Source organism: Nannospalax galili, unplaced genomic scaffold, assembly GCF_000622305.1.
Source record: "Nannospalax galili isolate Female #2095 unplaced genomic scaffold, S.galili_v1.0 scaffold829, whole genome shotgun sequence".
Taxonomy (NCBI): Eukaryota; Metazoa; Chordata; class Mammalia; order Rodentia; family Spalacidae; genus Nannospalax; species Nannospalax galili.
This window is the reverse complement of record NW_008360329.1, coordinates 4,141,258-4,161,543: the sequence shown is the minus strand read 5'-3', so window position 1 is coordinate 4,161,543 and position 20,286 is coordinate 4,141,258. Positions and strand designations below refer to the sequence as shown.

At 44.5% G+C, this 20,286-nt stretch overlaps 1 protein-coding gene across 7 annotated transcripts in view; it reads left to right on the top strand.

The window, feature by feature from the left end:
- Positions 1-20,286, top strand: part of Pag1 (phosphoprotein membrane anchor with glycosphingolipid microdomains 1) — a 153,255-nt gene that overhangs the window by 123,617 nt on the left and 9,352 nt on the right. For all 7 annotated transcript variants that reach the window (XR_003848320.1, XM_029560163.1, XM_029560166.1 and 4 more), the window contains 4 exons: positions 9,583-9,795; positions 11,493-11,544; positions 14,587-14,683; positions 15,914-16,500. Coding sequence is in view for 6 of the 7 variants with exons in the window: in XM_029560163.1 (XP_029416023.1) it covers positions 9,665-9,795; positions 11,493-11,544; positions 14,587-14,683; positions 15,914-16,500 (867 nt within the window). In the remaining variant the exon portion in view is untranslated. The remainder of the gene's footprint in view (positions 1-9,582; positions 9,796-11,492; positions 11,545-14,586; positions 14,684-15,913; positions 16,501-20,286) is intronic.

Genomic DNA, 20,286 nt, shown 5'->3' with positions numbered 1-20,286 from the left:
TTTTTTTCTCGTGTTTTTGAGACAGGGTCTCCCTGTAGCTACAGCTGACCTGGATTTGCTATGGAGACCAGGCTGGCCTCGAACTCGCAGAGATCCACCTGCCTCTGCCTCCCAAGTGCTGGGATTAAAGATGTGTGTCACCACGCCCGGCTATCAGGTGTCTTCTTAAATCACACTCCACCTTATTTTTAAGAGGAGGTCCCTCACTGAACTAGGAGCTTACTGACTGGGCTAGACTGGCTGGCCAGTGAGCCCCAAAGATTCTTGTTTTTCTGTCTTCCAGGCACTGAGACTACAGATATGTGCCACCATGCCCAGGTTTCTACATGGTGCTGGGATCAAAACTCAGGTCCTCATGCTTGTGCAGCAAGCAGTTTACTGGCTGAGAGGCATTTATAGTATGTGTTTCTGAACCTCTCTCAACCCAGAAGCCCAAGTTAGGTTTTGTTGTCCTGCATTATGAAAACAAAGGCCGAGTCTGTGAGCCTTAGAAGCCAAATAAAGAGTATGCAAAGCAATGCTTAGCTGAGTGTGACTGTAAATAGTCCTGGGCTCAGAAAGCCGCCTGCATGTGAATACCACATCCATCACAGCCCAGCAGCAGATGAGATCTGCAAAGTGCTCTGGCTTCATGGAAAGACAGCCCATGATTAATACATGGTGAGCATGAGCAGTGACCAAACTTGTCATGATGGAGAGCAAACATGGGGTCGGAGGTAGGTGTGGCTCCCTTGTCCTCATCACCCACTGCCATCTCTCCTGGTGGGTATGAGTGTCCTGGGGAGAATACACCTCTGGGTGGCCTCCTAAAATACAGTATGCTGACGCTAGAGGAAAACCTACCACGTGACCCCAGGCAAGGCACTTAACTTGAGCTTTCATTTTCTCATGTGTAAAATAGATTCAGTGACACCTATAGCAAGGGCCCGTGCAAATTAAACAGCACATCATAGAGAAAGGGGCCTGGGACACAATACAGACTCTTAGGTTTTCCCCTTGAGTTTTATTTCAAGCCTGTGAGTCGTGACTGATGTGTAGCTATCTCATCAGGGTCCTAGGGGAGCCTGGCTGAAGGCAAGGTGACCGATAATGTATACAAAGGAGCACTGTGGCTAGGTGGCCTGGCAGGCAGACGTGTATCATTTGACACAAAAGTCAGCCTCACTCATGGAAACTGAGAAAAGCTTGACTTACTACCCAAATGCTTTCCATCTTTAAAGGCCAGTTTGGAAGATACTTTATCTGGATGCTCATCCTCTGAACTCTTTATTCAAAAAATATGTTCTAAGTGGCCACTGTGTGGCATGTACTAGCTCTAAAGCTGAGACCCAGAGAGTCTTCTCCCCTGTGGATCTGTCTGAGCCCAGCCAAGAGACACTTGACTTGCATTGTGATTTCAATTTTGAGTAATGGTGGGTAGGAAAGTACCTCCTAAGAGAGGGGCCTTGATTAAATGTATTAAATGTAGAGAATGAGAGGGCTGTGTGAACAAGAAACTTCTCCAAAAGAGTGATCCTGAAGCTGAGAGCTACAGGACAGGTTCCATCAGGTGACGATAGAGGAGGAGGCCCACAAATATACAAAGCCTTCTTTCCTTTGAGTGATGTAAAGTCCAGCCCCCTCCAAGGGACAGAGACATGAAATTGTCATCTCTGAGAAGGGATGAAGGGACACTAGGCCTGAGGACAGTGGGGTTGCCAGCAGTGAGAGGCATGTTTGGTGGTGATGATGTATGTACAGCAACACTGGTGTCCAGAGATGTTCCACTATGTTCACTGGAGAGTGAGAGCTTGGCCCTAGGCTACTCTGGGCTTGTTCTTAAATGATTTAATGTGCTCATCTCTCTCATTCTGCTCCTCTCCCTTACCATATCAGTCATTCACTAAACTTGCATTTTAAGAATCGATTTTGGGATCTATGTGCCAGTCTTCTTGCAGAAGCAGCTGTCAATGAAGTTGTCAATAGGCTGACCAGAGCCTATTTTTCAGGTCATGTAGATTCTAGGGTTATAGAAGGAAATGAGGTGAATGCATCCCTACCCTCTAAGACCTTTTCAGTTAGGTCAGATAAGTAAGCATGCAGAACAGGAAGGGGCATCCAAAGCCCCAAGTGCATTCTGAAATGTCCTATAGACAGCTCAGATGCAAGATGAAGCCTCTTCACCAACCACCTTTCTGGTCATCACAGGTCATGTCATCTTGACCCAAATGCAAGCTTATCAGGGCTTTGCCCAGAATGTGTAGAGCACATGCTCCTAGAAAGTCCAAACTCTCTACTCTTTCTCTTCTCCCCCCCCCTCCCTTCCCTTCTTCCCTGCTCATCAAAACAGGCTTCAAATCATGACATGAGGAAAAGCAGGCTTAGAAGTCACATCCTTGCTTCTCAGAACCACCTGCCTTCTAGGATTTCTAGAAGTGAAACAAAATAGCTGAGTTTTGATAAACAATAAATTATTATTTCAGTGATGTACATTTAATCTTGGAGATAATTGGCAGGCCTACGCAGGTGCTGCCCACCAGGATCTGCTCTCCTGCAGGCTTGGTTTGCCTGAGTAGTAACCAGGTCATACTGACAGACAGTGGTAGGTGTTTTTAATTTGCTCTTAGGACAAGCTTCTTTCTTGTGAACAGTAAGTCTCGGTAAGTGTCCCATTGCACTGATGGAGATAAGGCTTTCAGGTAACATGTTTTTCAAGCGGCTGTGGGAAGACAAGTCAAGATATTACTCTGCAGTGACATCATAGAATGATCCAGGAAAGTATACCTGAAAACATCTTAGCTCAGAGTATCTCATCACCTTCTGGTCTTTGGCTTTATTTTTCTTTGGACTCTGAAGGAAAGGGACATCCTGGACACAAAAGGGACACAAAAACCAAAACCTTTTCATCACACCACAGTGGAACAGGACACTTGTTTCTGTGACTCTGGCATGTGCCACAGACCTGGTCTAGGCACTTTGATAGCAGGTTTGCCTGTGTCTGTCTGAGTCCCTTCAGTCTGGAGAGACATCCACCAAGATTTAAATACTGGTGCTTAAAACTCTTTCAGGAGTTGTGATGGTTATATTTTAAAAAGTCCATTTGACACAACCTAGAATCACCTGGGAAGAGAGTCTTGAGGAATTGTCTAGATCCAGTTGGCCTGTAGGCATGTCTGTGGAAGATTGTCTTGATTTTTAATGATGGGAAAGAACCAGCCCACTGTGAGTGGCACCATTTTCTGGTCACAGGACTGAACTGTATAAGAGAAGCAGGCAAGCACACAGGGAGGCCTGCATGTCTTCATTTCTCTCTGTCTTGACTGTGGATGTGATGTAAGTAGCTGCTAGTTTCTGCCCCCATGACTTCTCTGCAATGATGGACTAGAACCATCATTATGGAATCATAAGCCAAATAAACCCTAAGTTGCTTTTTCTCATGAGATTTTATCACAGCAACAGAAATGAAACAAGAACAAGAGACATGGGAATTCTGTCCCAAGCTTCATTTCCCCTTGGCCTATGCATCCATCCATCAGTATACACACAGGACAGGGAACCACCTGAGATTGTTAACTTGTCTGGTTCATTACAGCCCATAAGTATCTTTCACTACCTGGTTCCCATACCTGTTAATGACCAGGCAGCAACCATTCCCATAGGGCTCCTCCTTAGTCCCTCCAAGAGGGGTCATCAACAGAGGTGGTTTCTATCATCCTTAATTATGGGTTAACAGGACAGCTGTAGGGTTGATAGGACAGCTGTAAAACAGTAATGACTATCATTACTGACCCAAACCTGTTTCAAAGGAGCTGCAAAGTGTATGCCCCCCTCAATAACCTAATCCATCTGGCCATCCTAGCCCTGCAAAGTGTTATTTATATGTCTGACTATGATCAGAGGACCTACCTTGTAAAGAGTGTTTAGCTGAAGAAATAAAGCGCTGCAGTGAGTGCTGTACCTTTCATTAATTTCACCTGAGATTTGCTTTCATTCCCATTGGAAATGATTTGGGTGGCTGATAGTCCAGGCTAATGAAGACAATTAAAATGCCAAACATTGACACAGAAGAATAATTTAGGGCCTCCCCCTTGAGGATGGAGCCTGCTCACTGGGGCCAAGACTAGAACTATGCTGCCACCTTGTGGTTTGAATATGGCGCCTGATTTTAATATCAAAGGTTTTGCTAATGATTGAATCACTGAGTCATTAAAATCATGAACTGAGGGGCTGGAGAGATGGCTTAGCAGTTAAGAGCACTGCCCATTCTTGCAGAAGACCCAGCTTCCAATCCCAACAACCACATGGCACCTAACAACCATCTTTAACTCCAGTTCCAGGGGATCCAACACCCTCTTCTGTCTTCCGAGGGCACTGCATAAATAAATAAATAAAAATTAAAAATGCTGAACTGAATGGACTTGAAAACATAATAATAGATTATGGAATTTCCATCTCAAAACAAGCAAGCTAGATAAGCTGTACACACCTGTAATCCCAGCACTCTCGAAGTAGAGGCAATAAAATCAGGAATTCAAGACCATCCTTGGTATATAGCCAGTTTGAGGCTAGCCTATGGTACATGAAACAATCTCAAAAATTTTTTTAAATAAATAAATAAATAAATAAATAAATAAATCCACTTCTGAAAGAATTCCCAACAGAAGTCCCATAACCCCAAGTACTAACCTTTCTCAGCCAAGGAGATAAATTTCCATAATAATCCAAAATTACCACAGATGTAGGGGCTGCAGAGAGCCCTACTGCCCTTTTCCTGTAATGCAGTGCATTTTTATTACACTGTAATCTCCAACCTGATTTACACCAGTGTATCCAATAACAAAGCATATCCTAATGCAAAAACGACCCAATGCACAATTGTTAATGACATCTCCAATTGTGTTGGCTTTACCAACTTTTGTACTCATCTTAATGGGCATACCGGTGTCATAATGAATGTCATTTAAAGTACACATTTTAAAAAAAAAAAAAAAAAAAGGTCTTTTTCCTGGGTCGAATAATTTTTTAAAATATTTTCACATGCAGTCCATAATCAGTTATTCTTGACAATAGAATTGTATTTAACCCCTGAAGACATAACACACCCTGCCAGCCATGCAGTCATACTCACAGGATCCACTCCATCCCTGCCGAGAAGGTAGAGAGCGCAGAAGTCACATTGTACACATGTGCACTTGATGAAGGGCAGTGCATTAGCATATAGGGAGGGAACAATGCATCTACAAATGTGGGCAGAGAGGTGGCAGGGAGGCACAGATCAATTGTAGAGGAATCAATAAAAATTTAAGGCAATATCCAGGGAAGGGATGGGCAGCAGAATTGTAGAAGCAGATCCAGAAAGAGATCAAGACAAAACATAGCAGTCCTCTAAAATAGGAATGATGCCACCCAGAGGTCACACGTGTGAGGAAGCCCACCTGCCCCCAATATACCTGTACAGCAGCACCCCGTGCACTCATGCACACTGTGATACCAAGCCCCTCCAGGGACCTAGTAGGTGACTGCTGCTACCCCTGTGTTACAGCCCCACCCACAACCCCTACTGTAGCCTTGGTCCTCCTATGGAGTGGCACTAGGTCTCTGAGGTAGAAGCCAACCCAGCATTTGAGATTTACCCTTTGGGATTTCACTGCAGCTCAAAAACCTCAACTGTCATTCTTTTCACTTTGCGATTTTTTTTGTAAAGGGTAAGAACTTTGGGGAAAAAATATTTCTTTCATTAGCTTTTCATAAAGTTCTAATTGAAGGGGAGAAAGCCAGTTTTGACACATTTTCTGTGAGTTCCATCTTTTATTCAGTAGCTTGCAATAACTCCCTTTCAGCCTTTCTCTCTGGGCTGTCCTACTAGACTGGCACTCCACATATGTCACTGTATTCTGTTGGCCTCCCTCTGTTAAGGGAGCGAGAAAGAGGGAAGATGGGAAACATTCAGAAATGGAGAAGTGCAGGAGTGCGCAGGCAGGCTTGCTGGTGCCCCTCCGCCTTTGAGCAGCTCCCCAGCCAGCTGTCTTCTAAGAATGTCGCACTTTATAGCTTTCACTAATCAGTTGTATGAATGAAAGAACAAAACTGTGTGTGTGCAAGAAATAGGTCCTTTGTGCTTCCTAAACTGTTTCATGGTTTACACCTACCCTGTAAAGTTATTTTCATGCGTTTTCATAGATCACCGTGATTTAAATGCTTTCTTTATTTTTCATTTTATGTGTATGAATGTTTTGCCTGCACATTTGCAAGTGTACCCGTGTCATTCAGCGCCTGTGGAAATCAGAAGAAGGCATCAAATTCTCCTGGAACTGGAGTCACTGACAATAGTTAGCCACTATTTAGGTGCTGGGAATCAAACAAGTCCTCTGCAAGAGCAGCCAGTGCTCTTAACCACTGAGCCATCTCTGCAGCCCCTTAAATTCTTTCTTGTACATATTTTTTTAAACTGTTGTAATAGCAATTTGTAGACACAGTTTAAAGTGAATTATTCTTTGTGTCAACACATCGTGAGATTTGGTGGTTATTTTGTTCATGCAGAAGCAATTTGACTATTTATTACTATGTGTCTGTCCTGTTTATAGGCATAATATACAACCAAAAATGGAAAAAAGAAGTCCCGAATTACCCAAGAAATCCTCACTTATGTATTTATAGTACATTGGAAAGGGATATTCATGAGACTCACAGCCAGGAGAACAGTCCACTCAGTCTCCCAGAATCCTCTTGGCATGCACTTCGCTTCAGGCACATATTTTTCTTCAGCCTTAAATATTCAGATAATTGTTCATGGAGAAATCTGCCTTTGCTGAAGTGGCTTAGACTTTCCCCCTTTTGATTACACTCTGGTTTGTTGCTAAGACACCCTAGAGCTGCCAGCGTGTGCAGACTCAGGGATGTCACAGACAGTTACAGTGCTGTCAGTGAAGCAAATGAAAACGTAAACATTAGCAGTCTTCTGCAGAAAAATATTAGTTAGGATTCACTGTCCTAACACAAAAATGTGTATTTTCTAAGTTTTAAAATGTTTCTTTTAAATTAGAATGTTCTAGATCTAACCAAGTAGATGTTCTTTAAACAAGTCCTCTCTTATGACAGATAATTATAGCCTGGTATACTACCCTATTTTCAAAATATCCATAAGAATCAAATGTTTAACAGAAGTAACCTGAGCATTGTCATTTAGAAGCAGTATATGCAGGGAACTGATGACCCCAGTGAGCCAGAACTTCCTCGAGAGTAAGAACACAGCCTGCACATTTGTAAGTGCACCCATATCATTCAATGCCTGCCTAAGATATCTAAGGACACATGAGGGTAGAATCTGCCTTGTAGCTTACAAGAAGCCTCATTTGAGAAAACTGTCCACTCCTGTGAAAGTTCTACAAGAGGCTGTGAATATGGAACAAAACTAAGATCCCGGTAAACCTAAAGGACGTGGCGTCCAATGACTGTGAAATGGATCTCAAACTTTTTGCAGAATTCTTAAATAAACATCAAAGGAATGAAGATTATCTGGCATGTCAACTTTCTTATCAGGAAATGGTAGAGGAACAGGAGCAGAAGAAAGCCCAGACTGAAGCCCCTTCTACCTCATCACGTGCAAAGATTTAACCAAGGAGGATAAAGCAACAAGTCTTCCTATTGTTGTAGGTCATAAACTCATCAATGGAAGAGTCGCCATCATTTGCACTTGCTGAAGACTGCTTGCCAGTCCATTTTCCTAGTGCTCATGGTTATTCTGGAATAAATTTTTTTTTCCAGGTGGCTGGACTCATCCTCCTGGGATACTTAGAGCAAGTTTTTGTTTTGTTTTGTTTTGTTTTGTTTTGTTTTTGTTTGTTTGTTTTTTTCCCTTCTAGCTTCCTATTTCCTGGTCTGTAAAACAGGGGCTAAAAGTGCCTGCCACAGAACGTCAGTAGCAGTTAATGAGGAAAGCATTTAGCAGAGTCCATGAAACATTCTAAGTAAAACTCTTATGCTTAGTTTGTAGTTCTTCATAAATAGATCTTACTGACTACTGAGGGTGCATTTTTTTAATAACCACATGATTAGAAGAAGCATTTCATTACAGCTTTAGCATATTCAGTAACACATTCCAGAGCAAGGATACATCTCTTTCAAAAGTGGCTGTAAATTTTAGGTTCACAGTTGAATTAATAGTTATACAATATTGAACTCAGTATAAACCCTGTAAGACATTCAGCAGATGGACAAGCACTGAGGATGTATTCGTAATACAAGTTTCTAGCCACTCATTTGAGAATGGAGTTACTGAGTACTTAACAGCAACTCCGTGAAACCAGTCTTAAAAACAAAGTCACATACCCCCCAACAGATAACTGTGCCTACAGGTGAGTAGACACTCTGTTCAATCGGTTATATTGACCTTAAACTTCCTAAGAGAAAAAATGGGCTTGAGGAGCTCGGGAGGTAGAAGATGGCAGTGGGGCATGGGTGGGGAAATACCATTTTTGCAAATGATATGTGTATAGGGGACTGACAAGATGGGCTTAGCAGTAAAGGCACTTGCCACCAAGCCTAATGACCTCAGTTCAATCCCCAGGACCCACATGGTAGAAGGAGAAAACGACTCCTGCCACATGTGTACTGTGACATACACACATACAAATAAATAATTAATTTTAAAAATTTAAAGGTGTATATATGTTATATGTACATAGACACATGTATATAATAAAGGTTTTATGCTGTTCTGTTGAAAGACAGTTCTAAATAAGTGCTTTGGGGTACTTGGAATCTTTATCTGAAGACATTAAGAATTTCATCCCCTGCCCCCACCCCAGGCTGGAGAAATGGCTCAGTGGTTAAGAGCACTGGCTGCTCTTGCAGAGGACCCAGGTTCCATTCCATCACCCACATGGCAGTTAATAATCATCTGTAACTCCAGTTCCAGGGGACTCCAATGTCCTCTTCTGATCTCCATAGGCATTTCATGACATGGGTGCACTTACACACTTGTATACAATACACTCATATGCATAAAATAAAAATAAGAAGAATTGCAGCCCCCCTCCCTCCAAAAACTCCATCCTTCAAACATGCCAAGATGATAAGAAAGTGGTTGTTTCAAATGATCTACAGGCACTGGTGCATCCCAGGTACGTCTCACATGAGGAACCACCACCAGACCACAGCAGGGATTTGCTCATAGTCAGGTTCCCGATCTGCCTACTTCCTGTGCACACACTTCTGGCTACTCTGAGGCCTTGCTCCTGGCAGAAACCTAATGGCAGGCTACATATTTTCTACTCAGAGTACTTGGGAACCAAAGTTGGAGTATTTGAAGATATATAATGAACTGTCTTGGAGGAAGGACCCCAGTCTGAGTGGAATGTTCATGTATGTTTCATATTCACTTCACACATATAACCTGGAGGTCATTTTATATAGGTTCAGTGCATGTGCATGTCAAGGTCAAGCACAGAAGTTTTTGCTTATGGCATCTTACCAGCACTCAAAAAATTTAGGTTTTTGGAATGTTTCCAGTTTGGGATTTTCAGATCAGAAATGCTCAACCTCTCTAAAGTTCTGGCACTTTACCTGGGAAGTAATTTCCAAATAATGTTGTTCTCTCTGCAGGAGGACACAGCCCTCTGGCCCCATGTGACCACAACTGTGAAGGATTGACTGACTCCTCCAGCTGGCCATCCAGGCTCCCACCATGGGACCTGCAGGGAGTGCGCTGAGCAGTGGGCACATGCAGATGCAAATAGTTCTATGGGGAAGTCTGGCTGCTGTTGCTATGTTCTCCCTCATCACCTTCCTCATCTTTTTGTGCTCCAGTTGTGATAGGTGAGGGCTGACCTACATCTCCTGGAACCTTAATCTGTTCCCTGTACCTGGAGGTGTCTTTATATTAAAAAGCTTCCCCCATGGGACTGGAGAGATGGCTTCATGGTTAAGAACACCAACTGCTCTTACAGAAGACCCGGGTTCTATTCCAGTACCCATATGGCATCTAACAACCATTCGTACCTCCAGTTTGAGTGGAATCTGACGGCCGCTCCTGACTTCTGTGGGCACTTCATGACACAGGTGTACTTACATACATGCAGGCAATACACACATACATATAAATTTTTTAAAAAGATTCCCTACATAGAGATCCACAGGTCAGTTACTAAGGGTCCCAGGATATTCTTCATCCATCAGTTGAAAGTTCTTACTGGTTTTTCTAGAGAGCAGCCTTCTATATTTTAAATATCTCAGAAAGGAAGTCTTGTTCTTCAAGCACCTCCTTGTTGTGTGTTGTCTTTTTCCATCTGTGGACATTTTTGAAAATCTGAATGTGAGGCACATCTTTTTACCACCACTTAGAGGTTACTGAGGATTCTTGCTGTTATGTGACTTGGGAGTAATGATGTATCGTTAAAAATATGTGCTGCCAAACTGCAGTCTGTTAAGAAACAGATTTGTTTTCCTGCAAGAAACTCACTATGCATGGAATAATCATTAGTCTTTTTCTTTTGAAGCATTGCCCTCCATCTCCCTCCTCTGTCTCATAAAATGCCAGTGCCTCAAAAAAGGGGGGAGGGGAAATCTTTGCTTAGGAAGAAGTAAAGTTCTTTGTAAGCAGGAATAATTGCTCGGGACACTCAGGGATGGGTACGATATATGCAGCCTCTAGGTCTGCCGAGAGACAGTGTGGACCAGCTTAGCCAGCCCCATGCTGAACTCTCCCTTACCCTTAGAAGAAATCAGTCACTGAAAAGTTTGATATGGCTTCCCACCCTAAAATCTGTCAGAAGGAGAAAAGCCAGGCTGCCTGACCCCAAGTAGCCTCCTAGTCCCTGCCCAGCATGGACCCAGACCTCCAAGGCTAGAACTGGCCAGACCACCAGGAAAATGAGGGCACTCCGGGGGTTGGAAAGGCCTGCTGCTGCGGTGGCTCACTTTCCCACTAGGTGGCACTCGCTTATCTCCATATACAGAAATGTCATCTTTACAACTGGTGGCTTTCTTTAGACTGTCCTGCGTAAAACATGTTCTATTTTTAGTCAACAGACTTTTCCATAGACTGGAAGTACATATGACTCATCCCAAGAACATGTTACCTTCCTGACATGCCAAAAGTTGTTATCTCCTGTCTCTTCTCTGTTCCCTTACAGCGTGTGACTCTGCACACTCTAAGGGAGAAGGTGAGATCATTGTTAGGATTTGCTAAGGAAAAAAGCAGTGTCCGTTATCTGAACATTGTAGGTTCATAAAGATCCTATTGGCAGCCTGACTTGGTCCTCTCCCTGTGAACACAATCCTCTGCTCACTGAAAAAAGGTGTGCAGGATGGGAATTAGTCCCTTGTGGTCAGTTATGACCTCTTCATGCCCTTGACACCAGCAAAGATCAAGTGCCGGTTTCCCTCTCAGCAAAATAAACCTAATTCATAAAACCAGGGAAGTTTAGGAGCTGATGAAGATAGGGAAGGGAAGTGTCTGTTTGACTTTAAGGGGCATATTTGACATCAGAACCATGTTTTATTTTCCATTTCAGAGAGAAGAAGCCAAGACAACACAGTGGAGACCATGAGAACCTGATGAATGTGGTAAGCCTTGGTGTGTTTGTGTGTCTGTCCACTTGTAAACACTATCCAGGTATTCTGCTGCTGGCCTGTGACCAAAGTGGCAGGTGGAAATAAACGGAGGTGAGCTGTTGTCTTAGCCAGGTGTGTGCTAGAAGCTTCTGAAGTGGAGAGTTGTCACAAGGACAAACTGGGTAACTTAAGTAACACCTATTGTCTCTCAGCTCTAGAGGCCAGAGTCCAGCATTCAAGGTGTTTGAGGTATTGGGTCCATTCCCAGCCTTGGTTCCTGAGTTCATATACGTGTTAGCCCTCCCTCTGTTTTTGCCTTCCTGTGGCCTTCTCTGTCTTATGTGTCACTTTTCCCTCTACATGTCTGTCCCAGCAATCAAGTTTCACCTTTCTAGAAAGACACCAGACCTATTGGACTAGGGCCCAGCCTATCCTAGCTTGACCTCCTCTTAAGTACTGTTATCTTCTTTCAAATAATGTTCTAGTCTGTGATGCTGGAGGTTAAGATTTTGACATACATTCGGGGGAATACAGTCCTACCTAAGCCACTCACCAGGGCCTGGGGCCCACAACACCCTAAATAAAGCCAAGCCTTGTTGCATTCCCTGCCCTCAGCATTTTATGAGGTCTTGCTGGGCCACAATAATCTCCCGGATTCACCTGGGTGAGAAGCCTGAGGCTGTCACAGTCTTCTGCCTGGCCTTTGACTTCGTAGCCTTGCGTGGTAGAGCAGTCCCTGCAGCTAGGGATGGACCCACACTCATGCCTACAGAGCTATGTTCAGAGTCCCACCTGAGGCCCAGGACCATGCTAGGAAGGAAGATGCTTCCCACTGAGAGCATCATCTCTCAAAGTTAGACAAAGCCTAGTTGTGGGAAAAGAAGAAAGCATGGATGACTCAAAACCCGTGGGATCCAGTATGGTTTGTAGCCAGCAGACTTATGCAGAGCATATGCAGGAGGCGCCTACCAGCATCCCCAGGCTTGCCTGAACTCATGTTTCCCAGTGCTTCTGTAGCCCACGCAGGCAGGAAGCTGCCAGGATTCCCTGCTCAGTTCCTCCTGGACCCCTGGGTTCCCTTCCCTTCCTGTCTGTGAGCACACCCTCCTCACCTACCACTGCTGTCTTGGCCCTCAGCACCTCCCCTCCCTTGAGCACTTTTCTCACTCTATTCCTGCCTCTCACGTTGTCTCCACATCTCATCTGTTCCCAGCTTTTTCATCCTCTCCCACTGATGGCTGCTGTGGTGAGTGAGGTAGAATGGGGCCCTGTCTTTCTTCACTTACCACCTTCCTCAGAGCCAGGTGGATGGTGAGTTGTGACTGGGGCTAGGCTTCTACCTTCAGCCTCACTCCCTTCTAGGACAGGGATTATCAGGGGTAACTGGACCACCAGTAGCAGCAACAGCATCTGAGAGCTTGTGGGAATTCTCATGCTCCCAGGGCTAGGGCTCAGGAGTAAGGACAAGCCTTCCAAGTGATTCTGATGTAGGCCCTGGTATGCGCACCATTGTTTTAGACCTTCTGTCCCTATGGCTCTGGCCAAGGTCAGCAGTAGCCCTGGGTGAGGTAGGAAGAGAGCTGCAGGTGGGCAGAGAAGAAGCTGGCTCTGCCTTTTCTTTCTCACATGGTATTTCCTCCATTATGGCTCCCTCGGGCCCTCAATACTTGACTGTATCTGCGACAGAGTGTACACACAAGGATGTATGTTTACCCTGGCAGTGCAGCCTGTGCAGATTCAATTGCACACCCAGCTCCTAAGTCTCTTAAATTGTGTACAGTTTGCTGATTTGTGTCTCATAAAAGCTAAGGTGGGAAACGGTGGTCAGAACATGGATTGTGGAAATTTAGCCAGCCATGATGGGTTGTGCTGGAAGACTTCCCTTGATCCCCACTCCTACCGCCTCAGGACACTGTTTCTGAGACATTAGCAACTGCACCTCAAGGTCCTGGTGACCCACACAATGATCATTTAGAGCGGCAGATTGAGTGACATTGGCCTCAAACAGCAAATTCCTGGGATATTTGCATATCACCCCAGTGAAGGTCATTTGCTATCTGTTATTATCTGATTTCCCATCAGGAGTCAGTAAGTTTGTAAAGCCTACCATCCTAGGCCCCTATTAATGTTATGTCAGAATTTCCCATGTGGTGTCCTGGAGCTTGGGTTGTCTCTTGGTCAGCAGAGGCCATGAAAATGACAAGGATGGGGCCTGTCATACCATTCAGGCTGCTGTCTGGGGCCAATTGGGTATTTAAAGAAACACGTCAAAATTCAGCTTGTTTCTGCCTGCCCTTGAGATAGCTCCACCTGTTGTGTTGTTCTGGGAATGTCTACACACTGTACCCCCCTCTGGAAGTAAACTGTCAGTGCTGTTCTTCTCTCTTAAGTTGCTGTGTCTCTGTGAGAATAAGAAAGGTCTGCAAAGCTATTTTTCAAGGAACCTTTTCATTTTTGTGAACTTTGAGACCAGAGACTGATTTTTAAATAGACTCAGAAATCAATGGTGTATTAAATACTGTGTTTGACCAGATTTAAGTCTGTTCCTGTCAGGTGATACTTTGCCAAATGTTTGTTCTTCGTTTGTTTAACATCCATGTAATGAGGGTGGCATTGCGCCTTGCTGGGGTCTATTCTGACCTACACCGGGTTTTCTGGTCTCTTCTTGCCTCAAGCTAAGGAGACATAGCCTTCCTGTAGCACACGTATAGACCACCAGGTAAGAGGTACTGCCAGTGGTCCTGGCAGATTCCCAGTACCCCTGAGATTCTAGAAACACATTGTCTGGAAGAAGCTTCCCAGGAATGCTGTTTGATGCCACCAGAAATGATCTCCACTGTTGAACATTTGAGTATGATTCAAAGAACTGTCCCCTGCTGTTACAGAATACCTGAATGTGACTAAGAAGCTCAATTTAATTTTACTTTTGTTTCACCTACTTTAAGTAATGGATTCTGATTTTTGCTTTAGCTGCATTGAGTTGTGAAAAAGCCATGAGTGTCCTCCACTGGTGCCCAGTGGATTCTTACCAAAGGGTATGTTTGGGTTTTGCAGCCTTCAGACAAGGAGATGTTCAGCCATTCAGCGACCAGCCTGACAACAGATGCACTGGCTAGCAGTGAACAAAACGGGGCACTCACCAACGGTGACAGTAAGTACTGCGAAGAGACTGGTTTCCACACAGCCTTTATGGCCCATGAAAGTACTAGACTTCAAAAAAGGTAGCTCAGAAACTAGGAAATGCGTTCTAACCCACTCATTATTACTACCAGTTTTAGCCAAAGGTTTCATTTGCATAAATGATACTGGTTTCCTATTTGATGGCTTCTTGGTGCCAGAAACTGCTCTCAGGGGCGTGTGTGTGTGTGTGTGTGTGTGTACACTAAGTCACTCACCTGACCCTATAAGGTTGCTACGTATGATTGTGATGTCCTTACCACCCTGTCAATAGGCATCACTAAGTCCGCAGCCTAAACCTCTAGCACATCACTGCTGGATCAAATTATCACAGGCTTAATGCCTTGAGGGACATAAGTTTCAGACTGGAGAGATGGTTCAGTGGTTAAAAACGCTGGTTGGTCTTACAGAGGACCTGGGTTCTCTTCTAATCTAACAATCATCCATTCATTCATAACTCTAGTTCCAGTTCCAGATCAAGCTGGCCTCAATCTCACAGCAATCCACCTGCCTCTGCCTCCAGTGCCCTGAGATTAAAAGTGTGCACCACCATACCTGGCCCAAGTGTATATTTTTACCCCTCAGCTTCTACTGTGTCTTCCAAAGCAAAGTTCCTGTAAAATGGGTGGTTGTCACATCTTCCCTCCCTATAGGCAGAGACCAGTCAGGCCAGGGAAAGGAGACACCATGCACACACTCTTTTCTGGTATCCTGCAATTTGGCATCATGGGTTTACAACATACTTGATTTGTTTGCTTATTTTGGGTACTGGGGTCAAAACCCAGAGCTTTGTGTATGCTAGGCAAGTACTCTACAAATAAGTTGCCCAGCCTGGTCTACTTAGGAGGCCCTGGTCTTCCTCCCTGGGCCTCCTGAGTAGTTGGCTGGCCATGGATTGTTACTTTCACCACTTTCACCCTCTGATCACATACATAGGACACTTTGCCTTAACAGTAAGTAATTAGAGGAATCAGGAGTCAAATTATAGCCTGGATCATGTATTATGTCTTATACTGGGAAAGATACAATTGATGGCTTTCATTTAAACTGTAATTAAAATAAGAACATCAGTTGGAATCACAGTTTACACCTGAGCATCAGGTAAAAGCAAGCTTCTTGGTTTAACAACATTCCATGGTCTGATGCAGTACACTGGTTATTAAGGGATCATCTTCCTTGACTATTAACACTTGTACCCCTTCAGTTCTTTCAGAAGACAGCACCTTGACCTGCATGCAACATTATGAGGAAGTCCAGACCTCGGCTTCAGATCTGCTGGACTCCCAGGACAGCATAGGGAAGTCCAAGTGTCATCAGAGCCGGGAACTGCCCAGGATACCCCCTGAGAGCACGGTAGACACAGTGCTTACTTCCAGGGGTGTGGATGGGGACCCAGGACCAGGTGTGGAGGGGCCATATGAGGTGCTCAAGGACAGCTCCTCCCAGGAGAACATGGTGGAGGACTGCCTATATGAAACAGTGAAGGAAATCAAGGAGGTAGCAGACAAAGGCCAGAGTGGCAAGTCCAAGTCTATTTCTGCCCTGAAAGAGCTTCCAGGGCCCCAAACAGAGGGCAAGACAGAGTTTGCTGAATATGCCTCTGTGGACAGAAACAAAAAGTGCCGCCAGAGCCTGAATGCAGAGAGCATTCTGGGAACTTCCTGCGATCTCGAAGAAGAAGCCCCACCACCTGTACCAGTTAAACTTCTGGATGAAAATGCAAACCTTCCAGAGAAGGGAGAGAAAGAGGCAGAAGAGCAAGTCATAGAGGGGACCAGTGGGCACAGCAAGGTAGGCTCCAGCACTTCCCTTCCTGGGCTTTCGTCCTGAGGAGCTCTTTACACAGTGCCCTGAAATATACATAACATTTTTTTTTCCTCTTTGGTCTTTTTAAGACAGGGTCTCCCTGTAGCCACTGCTGGCCTGGAACTCACTATGGAGACCAGGCTGGCCTTGAATTCACAGAGATCCACCTGCCTTTGCCTCCCAAGTGCTGGGATTAAAGGTATGTGCCAACACCCCCAGCAATGCATAACATATTTATAAACACTTGCAGGGTCATCAGATGATGAGGTGTTATAGTGTAAGCTGTGCTTGGTCTCCTCATCCTCTTAAGTCATAAAATACTGAAAATCCATGTTTATAAAGCATTTCTCTCCAAGTACATCACTCAGATATTTTCCAGGTTTTACAGCATATCTAATGAGAACCAACTATCATTTTCTTCATTTTGAAGACCAAGAATCACATAGACTAGATTCTTTGCTATCATCTTCCCTCTTCTAGTGCATGCATTGCCCATGTAGGCCAGAAGATGGCATCAGATCCCCTGGAACTGGGTTTACAGATGGTTGTGAGCCATCAGTATGGGTGCTTGGGAACCTAACCCAGGTTCTTGAAGAGCAGCCAGTGCTCTTGACCGCTGAGCCAAGAAATTCCCGTATTACAGGAGTTTCATGCATGGTCAGAAAGTGACCCCTGGCTATGATCATACTAGTTGTACTAACAAAGTCATTCTTTGCACTATTCTCTGAGTTCACTTCAACTTTTCACAATACCCATGGGATCAGCTGTTGAAAACACCAAGAAAAGTATTTACAAACATGTTCATGAAATATAGAAATGTCTTAAGCTTTTACCCTTCATAACCAAAGATAATGAAACCAATGTGAGTTTATGCTACCTAAACCAGCTGAAGCTTTTTATTGACAGACATCTGGAAAATAAAAGGGTCAGTTTTCCATTGCTAATAAGTATATTCTCCATATATCATGTTTAGAACTGGAAATACCCATCCAAGATCCAAACTATCTCTTTCCGTTATAAGAGTAAGTAACCCTCTACCATGTAAACAATCCCAATTTTAAGTGAATTGAGAATTTCAAATGATTAATAGTCATTTATCCAACAGAAAGATTTTGATGAGCATGTACTATGAGCCAGATGGCCATCCAGGTGCTAGGAAAACACCTAGATGAATGAAACATAAATGAACAACAATTCCAGGTTTTGTGGCACTTACACTTTAGTGGGGAAGGGATAATCGTACTAAAGTTCAAAGGAAAACAATAGAATAAAGAAGGTTGGGAATAGGTGGGGTGAGGAGTGCGGTTTTGGACAGAGTTTGCAGAGTCTGCATCCACGTGAAGCAGAATTAAGGAGATGACTGAGTGAGTTGTGCATCTGCTCTTTAGGGGCACTGTGCAAGTGAGTCTCTGGGAAGCCCCTACACTAGAGCAGGGACTGGCTTGTCGAGAGGAGAGTCTCGGGTAGTGAACAGAGAAGAGCAAAGATGAGAGCCATTTGGAGACAGGTGCCTGGGCTTGTAGTCTGATGAAACCCATGCTTTGAAAGCTCTCTCTGTTCTAAACAATCAAATAAGAGGTGGAGGGGCTCCAGTCAGGGCAGGGGCAGCAGAAGTGATAGGAGGAGCTAAGCTAGAGCCAAGAGCTTTGCTGGTAAATCACTTGTGTGTTGAGAGAACAAAGACAGTAATAGGCTGAAGGTAGGCTCAGCCACTGGGTGTAAGGAACCACCAGGAACTGAGATAGAGGATCATAAGCAGGTAGGAGTTGGAGCAAGACTGAGCCCTCACTGCTGGAACTGGGTTATTAGAGATGGAGAATGGCCGGGACATCAGCACGCCTCACTGCAGATGGGAGCTGAATGGGCCAAGAGGAAAGTCCAGGGCTGGGATTCGCACAGTTGAGAATCTGTGGCAGAAATGTGATATTTAAACACATGGGATTGGAGAGTATGCACTGGGACCAGAGAGTCCCAAGAGCAGAGACCTGGGAAAGGAAACAGCAGGAGAGACCAAAGTAAGAACGAAAGCCAGTGTGGGGTGCTAGAGACCAGGTGAAGAAAATGACTGGAGAGCAGTGACTTTGGAACACATACAGAAGATGGATCAGGAGAATGAGTTATCATATCTACATTATAGTCACTGGGGATCAAGGCAGTTTCTCAGATTAGAGAGGTAGAAACTCACTGAATGGGTATAGAGAGAACATGGGAAGAAGGAAAATCGTAAGACTTGGCTGTATAGTAATGAGGCAAAAGATGGAGTTGGAAATATAGTTGAGTTTGTTTTGTTTTTAGAATGAAAGAAATCGGCATGTTTGTGTGTAGGTGAAGATGATCCCACAAAGAAAAGCTGGTGGTGTAGACAAAATGGGGGACTTGATGAAGCTGTGCTCACATGCCATGGGAAGGGACAGGTGTGGGAGGGACAGCATAGAGTAGAATGTAGCAAGTGCATCCATGGTAATCAGGAAAGAGGGGAGGAGGCAGAAGGATGCTGGAACTGGTGGCAGGCAGCATGGATGGAGTTCCTAGAAATTTCTTTGCCTTTACTTTTAGCTTTTTTCTCAATGAATTAGGAAGCAAGGCCATCAGCTCACAGTGGGTGGGTGAGGAGGTGCAGAAGGTTTGGAGAAAGAAAGATGCAACGTAGACAAGCTGCGTCTGCTTGTGTTAACAAATCAAATGTGTTAACGCGAAGTATCCTAAGATGCAGAGCAGCTCTGGGGACCTGCTCACCCCTTCACCAGGGAGCGGGGAAGGGAGCTGAGTATTTCCAGTTGATTGTAATGGCTGACTATAGAGTATATTCTTGGTATAAGACAGGGTGGAGAGACAACAGGATGAGGGGAGATAGAAAAGACAGTTGCATTACAACACTGTTGAAAAATGATTACAACTGGGTTATATAAGAGAGTGTGAATGAGGAGTGCTGGTCTGAAAGGAGTTGCTCGAAGCTGGGATAGTGATGAAGCTGGGATAGTGATGGACAGAGAGGGCTGGGTAACTAGAGGCCTGGTGCTGTGAGCAGACAGTGGGGAAGTCAGTGGAGCATGCTGTCAGTGTGGCAGAGAATATCAGGGAACAGAAAGGCAGGATCTGGAAGAATGCACATTTGTTAGAATTGCCAAGAATTAAGGCAAGAAACATGTTAGAATTCATTAAACTATAGTCAAAATCACTGAGAAACCAGGAACCACAGTGGCCAAGAAAGGAGGCAGGAGGACAGGGACAGCATGAGAGCTGGCTTCTCCACTAGCTGTGACAGTTCTTCCTGGTAGTGCTGCAGACTGTTGAGTGCAAAATTTGATTTCATAAAGGAAGGCTTTTTTGTTACCAACCCTTCATTGGTGACCAACTCTTCAGTGAGAATTAGAAATTGAAACCACAGCTTAAAAATCATTTTGGGGGATGAGTGTGGGGCTGAAGAGATGGTTCAGCAGTTAAAGCTTGTACTGCTCTTACAGAGGACCCAAGTTCAGTTCCCAAGTCCTGCAGCACACTACCCCCTGTAACTCCAACTCCAGGGGATCTGACACCGCTGACCTCCAAAGAACACCTGCACTCACATGCACATACCCACACATGGGCACATGCACATAATTAAAAATAAAGATCATGGCCAGGAGTGGTCAAGCATGCCTTTAATCCCAGCACTCGGGAGGCAGAAGTAGATGGATCTCTATGAGTTCAAGGCCAGTCTGGTCTACATAGTGAGTTCCAGGCCAGCTGGGGCTACAGGGAGACCCTGTCTCAAAAGACTTAAGTAAATAT